The following is a 16,321-nucleotide window of genomic DNA, read 5'->3' as shown; positions in this document are numbered from 1 at the left end:
AAAAATGACACTTCACTGTTAGTATATATCTCAACTTTTGGTTTCAAAATATGACAAAAAGCTCCATGTTGAGTCAGTCCAAACTCTTTTGGGTTATTAAAAAGATATTTTTAGCGTTAATCTAAACAAAAGCTTCTAAAATCTCTTTTGTATTTCCTTCTGTGGGAACTTGTGTGGGAACTTACAAGTAGGTTCTCCTCTTTTTCCCCTTTCAAACAAATTCCTTTCTACAATATAAAAACATGTTCTAGAGAGTATAGTTCATTGATTTTGAAGTTCCAAAAGTTATTGTTTCTGGCAATTTTTTTTTTCGTATGAAAGTTTGATTTTAGTTTGTGAATGAATCCTTTTCAGTACTATGTGTTTCGTTCATCATGTTGAAATTTAAATTCTTTAAAAGAGAAAAAAAAAGAAGTATCAAGTTTTGGAGAAAATTCACTTTTATCTTCTTGATTTTCTTTGTAAGTGAAGGAGAAAAAAAAATCCCCTTCCTTCAACCTCCACAAATGAAATATTGGGTTAAATACCAATTACTTTAAGTTTCATATTAAAATATTTTACTTCAATTATTAATTCCTACAATCATTGACAGATTGAAATACTTCGCCAAGCAGACGGTCAAACTTTAATGAAAAGTGTCTCAAACCCGGAAGAGAGGTCACGCTTCTTGCTTCCACAAATCTCAAAATCTCACCTCCTCTCTCTCCCTCCCCTCCCTCCTTTCCCTCTAAGCCCCCCCCTTGCCCTCCTCCTCCCTCTTTGCAAAACTAATCAGTAAACACCATGAATCTGAATATCAATCACTGGTTTTGCAATTTTTTTTTTCCAAAAGAAAAGTCGCCTTGTTGATTATTTTTCCCTCAGGCAAAAATATCTGCATAAATTATGTAACTCTGGGAAAGAAATTTCCTGCACATTATTCACAGCATCTTGCGTTCTGTTACTGAAAACTTTTGGCCTGTTTTAGAAAGTGGAAGAAAAATTTTCAAAAAAGACTCTTGCAAACTAATTTCTTTTTTCTTCCTTTATTTTTTTTTTCTTCTATTTTTTTGCTTCTTTTTTTTTCTTCCCGTTTCGCTTTTTTCGGTGGATGTTGGTGAGGAAGAATGCTAGACTTCACAGAGGAATATGAAATTATTAAAAAGGTAGAAGTAGGAAGTTGGTGCTGGAGATTGGCAGTGAAAAAAGAGACAGGATATTGATGGGAATATTTTTTATAGGGATTCATTCGTGCCAAAAGAATGTAAGCTGGTAGATTTTCCTGTCTAGCCAAGTTTTGACTTTGATTTTAATTCTGGGCTTGTCCAAGGATTGACTTCTGATTATCATCTTTTAGGGTTACAGAGGGTCATTAGTACCTTAAAATTTTCCATTCTCAGAGCTGGTCATTTTTAAAGGGCAATATTGCGTTGAAAATCTGTTTACTTGTAAATTAGTATTTTCCGAGTAAAAATTCCCCATCACAGTAATCTCTCTTTCATCAATCGCAAGTCACTGATCCATGTAAGTGACAATGGAATGCTAAAATTTCCAGATTATCGCAATATTACCCCTTAAGGCTACCTGAACGGTTACAATGGTCCCAGAATTTCATCATACTAAGCCATTGAATTTCTGCCTCAGACATTCTGACTACCCTGTGTCTGAATTTCCATCAGTGGAAAGGGATATAGTTTTTCTCTAGCTCTGTCTAAATGAATTCCGTCAAAGCATACTGAACTACATTAACATCTTTAGTTCTAAAAACAAAGACTTCCCCCCCCCCTTTAACCAAACTGATCATAGCCTACTAAATAAGCCCCTCCCCCCCAAAAAAAAATATATAAAAGGGAATAATGAAGATCACATAACCAGATTTTTTTTCATTCGCAAAAGGAAGTAACAAGGAGATTGGTGAACTTTTAAATAGTACTTTGTGGCTTTTACAAGTATATTTCCCAAGTGTTTAATTGTTTAATTGCATGCTTGGGTAGATGTCAGGGTAACTGGTTTGTGGTAAACAGAAAAACAAAGCACTAGTGGAAAGGTAATTGCAAACAAAGATACTAAAGACATTGACTGTGAGGATGTTTAGTATGATTTTATCATGTTAGTATGAATGGATGATGTTGGTACGAATGGAAGATGTTAGTACGAATGGATGATGATACAAAAGACTGCTGTTGTTGTGATATTTCTCCAATTCTTATAAACAGTCGGATGCACAGTGTACAGAATTTAACTGAAATCCCCTCCTCCCCCCCTCCCTCCCTGCCCTCCCCTTTTTCTTCTTCACTGATGGCTCTAAAGTACTTAAAGGTAGCTTCTAATGGCTGACAATTTAACATTAATCTTAGATGAGAATTATTCCTCACTGTTAGTTGAAAATCTCAAATTCTCGATCCTATAAATGAACTCAAGATATGGTTGATTGCCTATAACCTACTTTGACTGGCTAAAATCGTCCCTAGAAACACAGTAGGTGGGCTGTGATGTCATCTTCAGAGATTTTTTTTTAAAGCTTCTTTATCCTATTATAATATTCTTGTTGATTTATCATTGAAATGGAATATCAGCTTGCTCATTGTTCTTTCATCTTAGGAATTTCATAAAACGATGCAATGTTTTTGTACCTGGAACTATTCATTTCCTTCATGGATAAATGATTTAATATATATATTTATATATATATATATCAAAACAAACATGTTTTTCAAATCAATAAATAAATAAACAGTTATTACACCATCACTCTGAAATTAATTTTGCCAGATACTCCCACAAATTATTACCAAATCCCCCCTTCCCCCCTTCTCCAAAAATGAAAAAAAAAGGAACCTCATATCTTTGCCAAAACAAAATGCTGCTAGGGAGGGTGGCATTTTGACCTGAAGGCAAGGTAAATTTCCAGCAAGTTCCTTAAAATGTTGTCAACTTAGCCACCTGGATATTCCTGTGATTATTAAACAATTCTCCCTTTTTTTTATTTTCTCCAGGTATGCTGCCAATGAGAACTGCCAGCATTGTGGCTTTCATTATAAAGAACACTTTCATTGTATGGAAACAGAATGTAGTTTTGCTGTAAGTATTAATTAATGTTAAACATTCTTTTATGTTGGCTGTGTCAATGGTTTATTTAGATACATCATCTCCTGTACAGGTCTCCTCCTTCCCCTCCCTCATTCCCTTCAACAATCCGTATGAGCTTTTCTTCTTACTTGAGTCAGAATGCTTTTTGAATATGTTTCGGGAAACTGCCAGAATAGTAGGAAAGAACCATTAGCATTGTATTGTACTTTACCTTGCAGTGTGATACTTCCAATTGGTCTGCCCCACACTACCAAAAATATTGTTGTTATATTGTCAGTTTGATTGTATGGATCTGTACTGCATTATTGTTACAGAAATGCATTAAATTGTAAATTGCATTGTAATGTTGTAATACAATGGATTGGACTGTACCCTCTTACAATGTGTACCATTGTCTTCAATGTGTTGTATTCTATGGCTTTGCATTGCATTGTTACAGAAATGCATTAAATTGTAAATTGCATTGTAATGTTGTAATACAATGGATTGGACTGTACCCTCTTACAATGTGTACCATTGTCTTCAATGTGTTGTATTCAATGGCTTTGCATTGTTATAGAAATGCATTAAATTGTAAATTGCATTGTAATGTTGTAATACAATGGATTGGACTGTACCCTCTTACAATGTGTACCATTGTCTTCAATGTGTTGTATTCTATGGCTTTGCATTGCATTGTTACAGAAATGCATTAAATTGTAAATTGCATTGTAATGTTGTAATACAATGGATTGGACTGTACCCTCTTACAATGTGTACCATTGTCTTCAATGTGTTGTATTCTATGGCTTTGCATTGCATTGTTACAGAAATGCATTAAATTGTAAATTGCATTGTAATGTTGTAATACAATGGATTGGACTGTACCCTCTTACAATGTGTGCCATTGTGTTCAATGTTTTGTACACTATGGCTTTGCATTGCATTGTTACAGAAATGCATTGCATTGTAATTTGCATTGTAATGAAATACAATTGATTGGGCTGTACTTTTAGTGCAATATGTGCCATTTTGTTGAATGTGTTGTTTTGTACTGTATTGTTCTACTGTCATGTAATGCATTGGGTTGGACTGTACTGTCTTCCAGTATATTCCATTGTGTTAAGTGTGTTGTACGGTTTTATTTTGCATTGTAATGTAATGCGATGAATTCTATTGTAATGTATTTTGTATTGCATTTTATTATGTATTCCATTCTAATGAATTTCTTGGCTTGTATTTGTAACGAGGGTGAAGTTTATCAATAGAAATGGTTTAAGAAGTTAACCACAACTTGTTATAGTTAGTCATTCATAAACTGTTGGTAAATGTGCACTTTTTTTTCCATAATGTATTTATCAGAGGTATCATCTAAGACTGGACCAATGCCAAAAAATTTAAGCTTTGTTGAGTGATACCTTTCTTGGAAAATGGCCAGGATATGTGCAAAACTTTGAACATTACCGGATATGAAAAAGACAATGCTCACATATCGTATGATTCATGTAAAACCACCCGTTCTTTATTTAGTATTCAATGTTGACATAAACATTGATTGCACACAAAAAAAACACACAAAAAAAACACCATTGAAGTGGACATCTTTTAGGCCAAAAGATAGATTTAAGTTTTGTGTTTTATATGTTGATCTTGGCACAGTGTGATATGGGAACCTTGACAGAAGGAGAACTTTGTACGATGCAGGCTATATATTTCATTCAAAATGTCGCGCTTCCATCTTTACGCTGTCCCCGCACACTTGGGCTGCACTTCGTCTTTTTCTTCAAAGATGTACGCAGTCAACGATCACACATTCGGCGGTCAGTCATCAAACCGAGACCGTCCGTCCATATCGAAAAAAGTCCAGAGAACCTTCGTCAAAAAATTGATCACGACAGCTTTAATAGCAGGTTCGACACCAGACATACTTAGAAGATAGAAATCTGGTTTACATTTTTACAAGGGAAAATAGAATTAATTTGAAAGCTAGTCATTTAAGGGTGAATCATTCCTGCAATGTATTGATCCTTCCTGCTAAGCTGCGAGGAGCTCAATGTCCGAGAAGGCAAAAGGAAGCCCTTTGATCACTGGGAGGTTATTTCCACCACCCCCCTACCTCCCACTTAATGTCTAACTGGGCCATCTGACATTTTTTTTTCTTTTTCTTTTTCTTTTTTTTTTGAAAGAAAATCCACCGGGCTTTTCTTGAACCCCAAACACAGTCGAAAATCCTTCGAGTCCTTTTTTTAAACCATTAACATCCTCCCTCGAAAAGTGATTGCTTCCTCTCACCGAATCGCTTTGGTTAAAAAGCTGACGATCTGTAAATAATCACAGAATCATAACCTTTATTAGCTTTGTGTTTCCCATTCCTATAAAAAGTGTCGTGGTAATTAGCCAGATTAATCAATTTCCACCGACCATCTCTCATTTCTCCTTGGCCGTTGTTGTCCTGGCCCTCGTCAACTCCTACTCCTTGTTCCCAATCTACATATCAAAGCTAAACAGACCTCACTCGATATTAATTTCCCTTTGTTTCAAAGTTATGTCGTCTCTGAAATAGATTGTTGCCCTCGGGTCTTTTTTTATTTTTTTTTCTCTCCTCTCTCTCCTTGTAGCAGAGTAGCCGTGACATTTGTTCCTCGGCTGTGCAAGTCATCAATTTTTTTTTTCTTTCGCTCTCTCTCTTCGGGAGTAACAAAGCGAATGTGTTTGTATTTGTTTGAGAACTATATAGAGAGAGAAAACTTCTCTGGACAGTTGACAGCAAAGCATAAAAATGGGGCCCAACAATGTGGAAGGGTCTGGAATTACATATCTTTATCCAGACACTGAGATATGTGAGCAGGCCCATATTTGAAAGTTGGCTCTCCAGATGTCCCGATCGGTAATTTATAAAGACGCACGGCTCGTCGTAATATACCGAGGAGGCACCAAAACACACGATGCTCCATTTCGCAGATCGATAGTGAAGTTAAATAAAGAACCGTTGCATAGAATAATAACATGAAATGTGTTGTAAAACGAGAAAGAAGGGACACAAAACAAGTTGGGCCGTGTTTTACCGTAGAAAAAATTTGCCAGTATTGCGAGAGAAAAAATAAATAAAAAAATTATGTCAAACTTAAATGATCATCAAATATGTATGAAATACACACCTTCCATCCCAGCTCCATACCCACACCCCCTCCCTTGCCCCCTTCTTCTATGACCTTTCTCATGTTTATCCCTTCCCAGTGCCTTCTAATTAATATCTTTTGTCTATACATCTATACAAATTGATCTAATATTTGAATATTAGAATCGAGCTTAGGAAGTTTGCATTTGTTTATGTCCATAGAATAGAGAATGGTGCTATTGAGGGTGATTTGTGCAGAAATTATTTTGTTTTATGTCTATGTATTTATTCATTCATTAGTTTATTTATTTTGTTTGTTTGTTTATTTATTTAGTTTTTTCCTAAACTTTGATATTACAACATACCAACCAACCGTATATAGACCTTGAATGTTCAGGAAAAGAATTTTTTTGAGAGAGAAATGATTCAAATTGCCAAAATGATGGATTAGTTTCTTGAAAAAAACCCATATACCTTCAGTTTACAGAAACATGATTGTGCTATTTGATACAATTCTATCCATAGACAAATATATATTAAAATATATACATATATGTAAAATGTAAAATATTGGTTTAGTTTAATTTCCAACTATTTGAAAAATATTTTCTGTACCAATACTGGTTATAAAAACTAAAGCAAAACAACAGAGAACCGAATGGTGAGAAAGATAGGAGAATCAGTCGGGACCTCATACCGTCGTTGGAATTAAACGTCACTTTTGTCTGATTGCGAAGACCATTGTCGCATCGCTACTCGTACACGACGAACCCAAACATCATCATCACCAAACAAGGCCCCCGTCGACAAGGAGCAAATTTGGATGCTCATATTGCGTGGAATATTACCACAATATTGGTGGCGATACCCCTTAAAAAGCCCCTCGAGCTGCATTTCTCTCTCAGCATTTATCATAACCGACTCACATGTGCAAATGAAATCTTATAACTTTGCAAGAATGTGACCTTTGGAAGAGAAACTTCTCCATTGAACTTGTTGTGTGCCTTCTTTGCTTGGCATCTTCAATTTTGTGTCATCGTTCAGCGTTTTGGCTGAGCTGCCATTTTGTCTAATTAGTTTTCGTCTTTCTTTCCCTTCTTTTCTCGTTATGTCTTTTCCCCCTCGTTTGTGTCGTCGTTTGCCGGATGCCCGTAGTCCATCGCCGCTACGATATTGGTGACTCCACCGGTCTCTCTCAATCTCTCATTCTCTCTCTGCGTAATAAAGCCATCACTTTAGCTTAGCAATTTGTAGGGGAAAAGTAATCTCGAACTGAACTTTGGTATAAATTCCATTGAAATTCTTAACATAGCTCTCATATTTGAATATGAAATTATCAACTGGCAGGATAGTTTGTCATGAAACTGCAGGAGAAGTTTTAGCTAGCCAGAGAGTATTGGGGACGTACGGGGGGAAAGAAAGAAAAAAAGGGAAGGAAAAAAAAAAAGACATCGAACGGGGGATGTTAATTACCAGGAACAGCTGTTGGCGGTGTGTCAAAAAATTGCTACGACATCATGTTGGGAGGAAATATACGATTTAAGTGACACTTGGAAAGAGCAGTTTAACGATGTTATATACGACATAGTAGTAGCGAGGAAGAGCAAGTTCCGCGAGAGAAAATCCAATCCTCGCTACGACAGAACTTTTAACCTTAGTAACAACGTCTGTCGGTCCATATCCGGCAATGTCGCCTGGGTTTCGCTTTGTGGTTTTGGAGGAGGACTGTCGAGGGGCCGGCCAACGAGACAATGGCAGCAGATAAATCCAAGAAGCTTTCATTTTTTATGGAGTCAAATTTATGCTTGTTCCGTCATTACCGATGCTTTATAATTTTAGAGATTAATATTTTACGGTTGGGGCCCATTGTATATAAGAAGAGTACGGCAATCAGCTCAAGGTTCTCATCGTTGTCTTCCTCTTGTTTTCATTTCTCGAGAGCGAGGCCGTACGGGAGGCGACTCTTCCGTCATTATCCTTCTCCTTTTATTCTTTCTTGTAAACGTATCAAAGCCGAGGGAATAGTTTACACAAAGGATGATTTGTTAAATATGCCTTTCGTCTTACATTCGCAGAGGCTCCTTGTAGAGGTTGACCCTAAAACGCTGAAATAAATTAAGTTTTTTTCTCCGTGCCGTGACATCAATGTCGGTACATTTTTCCTGTCTGTCATTTTTTTCCCCCAACCTCTTGATGTCCCCCCCTCCTGTTATTCCCTATTCAACTGTTGAGTGTTATTTATTTGTACATACCTGGTGTGTTTTGGCCCCCTGAGATCTAGCCTATATTTTTATTTTTTTAAATTTTTTTTAGTGCTGATATGGCCATTTCTTTTCCCCAATCATATTTTTGCAAGGAAGGTCGTTGTTTTCGTGTTTTGTAAGTTTCCTTGTCAACTTGTACATGAAGCATAAATACAGGAGTGTTTTCAATACGAACACAGAAATTGCAAGATGTACTACTTCTTAAAGACCTTGTTTAGTGAGAAGACACACTCCAAAAAAAATAAGAGAAGAGGGATTGTAGTTAAGATAATAATTTATTTTTATTTTCTAGCAAGAGCACACATATTGAATAAATTGGAAGTTGTTAAGACTCATCGACTTTCCCAGCATTCCAAGTATCAACATAAATTTCTTAACATTTATATGTCACAAATTTGTCTTGGTTCCGTCAGCATATTTGGTTGCCAAAGTTGATGATCTGTACATGTGTGTAAAATAAACTTGCTCTTGTATAATTTGGATTCCTCTAGGAAATACCCTCTCCCCTTCTTTTCTTCCCTCCACCCACCCCACCCCACCCCTTCTCCTCTCCTATCCCTCCCTATTCTCCCGAATAAAGAAGAAACTTCTTCCTCTCCCAAATTTGCAGTTAGGGGATTAGACATTTTGAGCAGTACCCCTATCATGTTGAGTTTCTTCTCGTTCATCTTTCAGAGGTTTACCCGCAAAGAGGACGTGATGAGACATTACAACTGGCACCGTAGGAGAGACGACTCCCTTCAGCACGGTTTCATGCGGTTCAGCCCTTCAGATGACTGTAGCCCGCATTACCCTGGTTGTGCTCTCAACTTTCGTAACACCCATTATCACTGTATGCAGGTAAGTGTTAGATGTGTAACTTCCAGTACTATAACCAAAGGTATACATTTGCCTTTGCTCTCCCTCCCCCTCCCCTTTCCCTTCCCCTGCCCCTCCCCTGCCCCTCCCCTCCCCTTCCCATCCCTTCCCTATGACACATTTTCTCCCTATTTCCCCTCACCCCCTAACCTTCACCCCCCCCCCTTTTGCAGTTACCCTCCCAATGTTAGTAAAGTTAAGTGTATCGGTATTCCCAAAAAGACCCATCACTGTGAAAATTGTTTTGGTTTTTGTTGAAGGTTTGAGACAAGTAGCCATTGCTGGTCTAAAAGTTCAATATTTCACCTTGGCTGCATAATTGAAAACATTTTTTAGTTCAATGTTAAACAGAGATTGGTAACAGTTTTTCTGGCTCCTCTTAAACGGTTGTTTTTTGCTTTAACATTTCATTTATTATCCTCTAGAATATCCATGATTCCATTGTCACTGAATGGACTCTAACCATCTCTGCTTTTTCACTTCTCCGCCCTTCATCAGCAAAGGGTGCAGATGTTGCGCGTTGTTCATTACCCATATCAGTATCAAATTTCCTACCATGCTAAAAGTTGTCATTTAATTAAAAAACGAGGGAATTTTTTTTTTTTCTTTTCCCCCCATGCTGTATTCATTTTGAATATAAAATCATCAAAATAACACAATTTTTTAATGTTGTTAGACAAACAAGCAATTTGGAAATAATGACTTTCTACAAGGCCAAGCTTGGCTTGTTTTATTGATTAATAAGCAACCAAGTATGAGAAGTTGATTTTTTTCCCTCTCTATTTAAACAAAAAGGCATACTGATTGGGTTGTAAAAATGCTGGTTATTTTTTTCCAATTACAATCAAATTTTTCAAGCTGACATTCATTTAACTTTGTTTTTCTCTCTCCTTCTTTTAATTTTTTATTGTGTGTGTGTTTTTTCTTTTGATATATTCAAAAAGTTCCCATGCCCAGAGAGTTTATTTGTAATTTAGTTAAGGCATCGTGGAAACGTTGATTTCTTTCCCACGCGGTACAATAGTACAGTTGATGCGGTTCAACTCATGTAATACACAGATGTTTCAGTTTCACTACAGATGATGAAATAATATATCTATGTGAATTGGGCTTCTATGTAGATGTGCTGCATTATGTTAAATATGTAATCAAGGAAAAAGTTTTTTCTGTTTTTTTGTCTCTGAATCGAATGGAAACGCTTGCGGATTAGTGATTTTGTAGTGCGGCATGACCGCAGGGTGACCTTGATCACATCATTTTTGGATCGATAGGTGGTCCTTGGTGTATTAAATTGCTGCAAAAACTAGTGACAAAATTTAGGAATTTACAAAGTATTGCATTAAAGTCAATTGGGGATAACCTACTCTAGCTGAATTTGAACTTGCACTGGTACTCTGGGTTATCTTTGAATCTAGTATAAACTCTAGTGCAAATTAAGTATTCTTACTCATACTACTACTCATACTACTACTCATACTACTTGTATGAGTACTCATACTCACGCTTTTAATCATACTCATAATGAGGGAAATTCTACTCATACTCATAACGAAGGAAATTCTACTCATACACATACTCATAATGAGGGGAATTCTACTTATACTCATGCAGTCATGCTTGTACTCATAATCATAAAGAGGAAAATTCTATGCATACTCATGCTTTTACTCATACTCATAACGAGGGAAATTCTACTCATACAAGGGAAATTCTACTCATTCTCATGCTTGAACTCATAACAAGGGAAATTCTATGCATACTCATGCTTTTACTCATACTCGTGATGGAAATTCTACCCATACTCATGCTTTTAATCATACTCATAACTTGGGAAATTCTACCCATACTCATAACGAGGGAAATTCTATGCATACTCATGCTTTTACTCATACTCATAACAAGGGAAATTCTACTCATATGAGGGAAATTCTACTCATTCTCATGCTTGAACTCATACTCTTAACAAGGGAAATTCTATGCATACTCATGCTTTTACTCATACTCTTAATAAGGGAAATTCTACTCATACTCATGCTTTTACTCATTCTCATGCTTGAACTCATATTCTTAACAAGGGAAATTCTATGCATACTCACGATTTTACTCATACTCATAACGAGGGAAATTCTACTCATACTCATCCTGTCGGTCCTGTTTTACAATTCTGGCAAACATTTCATAGTGCTCTCCTGACACTACACACAGTAGTTGCTAGTTTGACAAAGTCTTTGATCTCGTGGAAGTTGGCATTAGACTCGTAAAAAAAAGAAACACATCTGCAGTTCCTTTTTAGTGGAAGGGGGGGGGGGGGGGTTGGGGGCCTTGAGGAGGACACAGTGTCTTGCCCTTTCCCATGCAAACTTCTCTCATCTTGGTGGTCATTCTATTAAGCAGAGAACATTGTAGAATTGTAGAACAGTGTACAATAAAATGTATTTGTTCATTAATCAGGGATATTTCAGACTTTAACAGACCTGCAAAACATGTGATACTTGCAAATGTTAGCAAGTGTAAAATATCTTGGGGGTAAAAAACAAAACAAAGAAACCCATGTATTATCATCAACATATTGATATGATATGATTTGATTTGTTCAGACATTAGAACCTTAATCGTCATAATTTTGCTCATGATTGCTTTCGTAAGTAAACTTTTTAATGAAATCTCTTTCTCATGGTACCATCTTATTCATCTCCCACAGTTTTGATGAGATTGCTTGACAAATTGCAATAACCAAAAAAATGAAAAATAAAACAAACCATCTTTGTTAAAGAAAAGACAACAAATTGTGATAAGTTAACACAATGGAAGTATGTTTGTCGTCAGACGCAGACAGAGCACTGATTATTGTTTATTCAGTGGATTAATATTATTTTATTTTTTATGGAATTTACCAAAGCAAAGCCACCAAAGGGTCTTTAATGTGACAACAGTTAAAAAGAAAGGGCAATGTTATAAGGTAAACAAGTGTAGTTAGTTTATATGAAACTAGAATTGAATGCAAACAGAATGATCAGATTAATATCAGGATTTCAGACCTTCAGAAGTTAGCATTATGATGCGGAAAAACGTCTTTGTCAGTTTACGAATTTGTCTTTTCAAAGATTTTCTTTCTGGGGAAGGGAGGGCAGGGTTGGGGTTAATCACTTCTGTTCCGTAAAGTAGTAACGATGAACAGGGACCTGACCAGGGCAAAAAAGAAACATCTGACAAGTTTATGAGTAGGGCATGTCCGTTGATACACGAGGACGGGATACATAGGGATGCATTAAATACCAGTGAACACCCTTCCGTCAAAATCAACCAGGGGGTGGAGAAACATGCGGAGATGCAACCATGTAGTCAAGGCCTAGTACTAAGAATGAAGAGTCACAACAATTTGATAGAACTCCGAATTTTGAAATTCAAAACATACACAGATACACACTTTTACAGGCTGCCGAAAAGCATGGCTGCTGTCTAACCTATTCCAATGTAACCAATTGCATTCCAGATGAAAACTAGCTTCTGGTTACAACACAACATACATACCGTAAACTACTGCCAACTCAAATACCGAGTCACAATAGGCAACTAGCGTGGAACAGAGGAAAGACATTTGCATATGGTTGCCGCGTAAACAAAAATATGCAAAACCTGGTCACTACACAAGTTTGAGATTGATCCTACCCCTCCCTCTTCCCCTTCCACCTCCTATTCCCCCTCTTTAAACCCTACATAAGAGAATGCTGTAATAAAAGTCATCAGTTTTGATCCCAAATATGCTAGATAGTCAAATAATGGTCACCACTGATGTCGAACTTCAACGAGCGATTTAACTCCTGCCCTCAAAATATTTTTTGACCCGATTGAGACATTGAATTATTTTCTGAGAATAATTTAGAGATCAACAACCTCCAGGCAAAGTGCTTTTCCCAAAACTTTGTGTATATCATATGTCATTATAAAATTTGGTTTCTTGAAAGCATATAAAAACAGAGAGTGCATCATAATAACAATAATGACAACTTTTTATTTATCCTTTTTTCAGCAGGGGTGCAATAAAGTCTACACTAGTACCTCAGACGTCCTAGGCCACGAGAACTTTCACAAAAAGAACGCCACATTACTCAACGAGGGCTTCCAAAGATTCCGCGCCACTGAGGACTGCGGGAACCGTCTCTGCGAATTCTACGGACAGAAGACGACGCACTTTCACTGTCAACGACACGGCTGCAACTTCGTCTTCAAGAATAAATACGACATCGAGAGACACAAGACATTTCACACCAAAGATGATATTTATAAAAGAGAGGGATTCAAAAAGTTCAGTAAACACGAGGTAAATTGTCTTGGCTTTTTAGTGTCTTTCATATCTATCATATTTCTTAACATTTTAGGAAAACACAAAATGAGACACCTATTTTCTGAGATTTATAGATTTCAAATGGAAATGAAAAAAGTTTTGTAAGGAGCAGGTTACATTTCATTGAAAATAAATCAGTTTTTTTTTTTGCTTTTGATTTTTGAGAAAATTTACTGGAAATTTGGAATGGGACAATCCGTCAAAAAATGGCTGTATGGAGTGCCAAGGTTTAGCAAATACAGACCCTTAATGGAGTTTTTTGGCATCTGGTCAACAATTTTAACCAAATCCTTTTTCAATTAATATGCAAAAAGAGATTGCAACTGATTAAAGTAAAGACAATCTGGTCGATTTTTGTTCACCAAAGTTTTGGTAAAGGAGGGAGTTAATCAATTAATTTGATTCAGTAATAAATCCATCTGATTCGGTTTCTCAATATTTTCTCACCATGGCCTTCTCTGTATTAGTATTATGTCAAAAACAAGACAAATTCGGAGAAGTGTATGATTGACAAGGTTACATTTCATTGTTTTGAAATGAGACTTCTGCAGTTAAAAGCAAAGTAGAATGAGAAAGATGCAACTCAAAGAGCTGTTTTTAGCCAGCCTGCTCCAAAAGCACATTATAGAAAAAAATTAATAGATTTGGTTTGATCAGTAATTAATTATGTCGATAAAGTTGGTTAATTGCCATTCGAAAACTGTTTTTGATATTGTCATAAGTACTTCCAGTTTTGCTTGATTCATGTCTTTATTAGAAAACCAGCCATTTCATGCCATTGTTTGTTGAAACATTTAAATTTGATCTGTGAAACATTAGTTCCATTTTTAGTTTGGTTTTGTGGAGATAGTCTGTGAATTAAATAACAAAAAACACACACACACACATGCACATTTGTAGTTCGAACGCAATTGAATTGTATCTCAATTGCAACTTTGGATGACTAATAGACAAATTATGTAAATTGTGTTGAATTGTCCTTTCTATAAAGATATTTTAATATTTGCCGATATGCAATGGTGGCTGTGACACAAAGGATGTAGTTATGGTTACCATAGCGATGTTAATTGGCCTGATCTGCATGGCTGGCAAGCTTTAATGAGAAATTGTTTCCATGTTACAATATAAATCGTTACAAAATGATCCGTCTTGCGACACCATCTTTGTTTCCGTGCTACACATCAACAATAAACAGGGTTTTGAGCTTAATAGTCGATTGTTACCCTTCTTTATCAACCATTTCTACTGGCCTCGGTTCACAATGTTTCATGAAGCGACCATTGTTATGCAATTTCCAAGAAAATTATTCTGTTCACCTGCCAGATGTTAATCAGTAGAATCATGAATGTCTTCTTTCTGCTCAGACTTGTCGTAAAAAAAAACAGAAAAAAGGATGGTTTACAGAAAGTTATTGGCTTTCGGAAACTAAAAGATTGGTCATTTTGTCAAACGTCATTCACAGATTTAAAAATAGGAAAAAGAGAAAATTCTCTACGATGTAACTTAAAAGCTGATTAAATGATTTTCAGTGTCGATAGTGAGTTAGAGAAAGATGTCCCTCTTATAGAAATAGGACTTGCCACGTATAAAGGACAGAGCGGCTTGAAATTTTCTCTAGTCTACTGCATTCCTCTATTTTCTACCTATTTGTGCGAGAGAGCAAAAAAAGATGAAAAAAAATGGCCGCGTTGAACAGCTGGTGCAATTAAGCAGACTGCTCTTTCATGATTACCTCATTCTTATCAAAATTAACTCAAATGTTGTAAACTTTTGTCTGATGCTGAGTGACTCTCTCATCCATTTAAAATGGTAACCAATATGGGAGCAAAAACTATTTATGTCTCTCTCATAACTTGCTAACTTCATACTGAGAAACATTCTAGTATTTTGAGGTGTGTATTGCTGCTTGCCCCCCTCATCCCACCTCCCTGATTGTAATATTCTCAGGTTTTTTTCATTTTTTTTTTTGTGGTAACATATTGCCATAATGTTTTTACTCTTGCTAATTGATAGAATCAAATCAATTAAGTTATCTTCATCTGCAGATGAGATTTTAAGGTTACAAAAAGACAATAAGAGGGAAATGAAAGGGTTGGAAAGGATGATCAAAGGAGAAATAGGGGATCCCTCTTAGCAGTTTCCATTTGGGTAAAAGAATATAAAGGGTATTACTAAAGAGGTGGGAGAAGGCCCCCCTTGCACCCATGCTTGTGCCCATTCCCCCCTCTCCTCCGCTCCCCTTATCTTTACCACTCCTAATAATACTTGAAATAGCTATGTTACCTTGTCAACTCATCAACTGAAGAAAGAAACCAGATTTTTTAGATTTAAAGATTGGTGGCACTCTTTTTAAATTTGAAAACAGTTTTAGTGTTGTGCAAAATATATAACCTACACACCCAGTCAAGGTTATTGTGGCAGGACTGACAATTTTTTAATGAAACCAAATGAAAATGAAACAAAAGGGGTAGTCATAGTTTTTTTAAATGGAAAGACATTGTCAATTTTAGGTCTGAACGTTTACATTCTCGCACACTCTGTTGATAAAAGTCTAAACAATTTAGTTTTTATGTCATTTCAACAGTTTAACAATAACAAAAACAATTCAATTAACCCTATATTTGTATTTTGCAAATGAAATCCAAGTTAATTAAGTTTCAGTTTATAAACTGAAGTGGTTTCCATATT

At 36.2% G+C, this 16,321-nt stretch overlaps 1 protein-coding gene across 9 annotated transcripts in view; it reads left to right on the top strand.

The window, feature by feature from the left end:
* The window catches only part of LOC139975966 (zinc finger protein castor homolog 1-like), a 116,477-nt gene that overhangs the window by 88,212 nt on the left and 11,944 nt on the right, over nucleotides 1–16,321 (top strand). For 8 of the 9 annotated variants that reach the window (XM_071984283.1, XM_071984284.1, XM_071984285.1 and 5 more), the window contains 3 exons: nucleotides 2,976–3,060; nucleotides 9,106–9,270; nucleotides 13,319–13,609. In XM_071984283.1, coding sequence (XP_071840384.1) covers nucleotides 2,976–3,060; nucleotides 9,106–9,270; nucleotides 13,319–13,609 — 541 coding nt within the window. The remainder of the gene's footprint in view (nucleotides 1–2,975; nucleotides 3,061–9,105; nucleotides 9,271–13,318; nucleotides 13,610–16,321) is intronic. The other variant, XM_071984282.1, reaches the window with a different exon arrangement.

The sequence above is a fragment of the Apostichopus japonicus genome, chromosome 11 (assembly GCF_037975245.1).
Source record: "Apostichopus japonicus isolate 1M-3 chromosome 11, ASM3797524v1, whole genome shotgun sequence".
NCBI lineage: Eukaryota > Metazoa > Echinodermata > Holothuroidea > Aspidochirotida > Stichopodidae > Apostichopus > Apostichopus japonicus.
The sequence above is the reverse complement of the archived record's forward strand: the minus strand, read 5'-3'. Positions and strand labels throughout refer to the sequence as shown.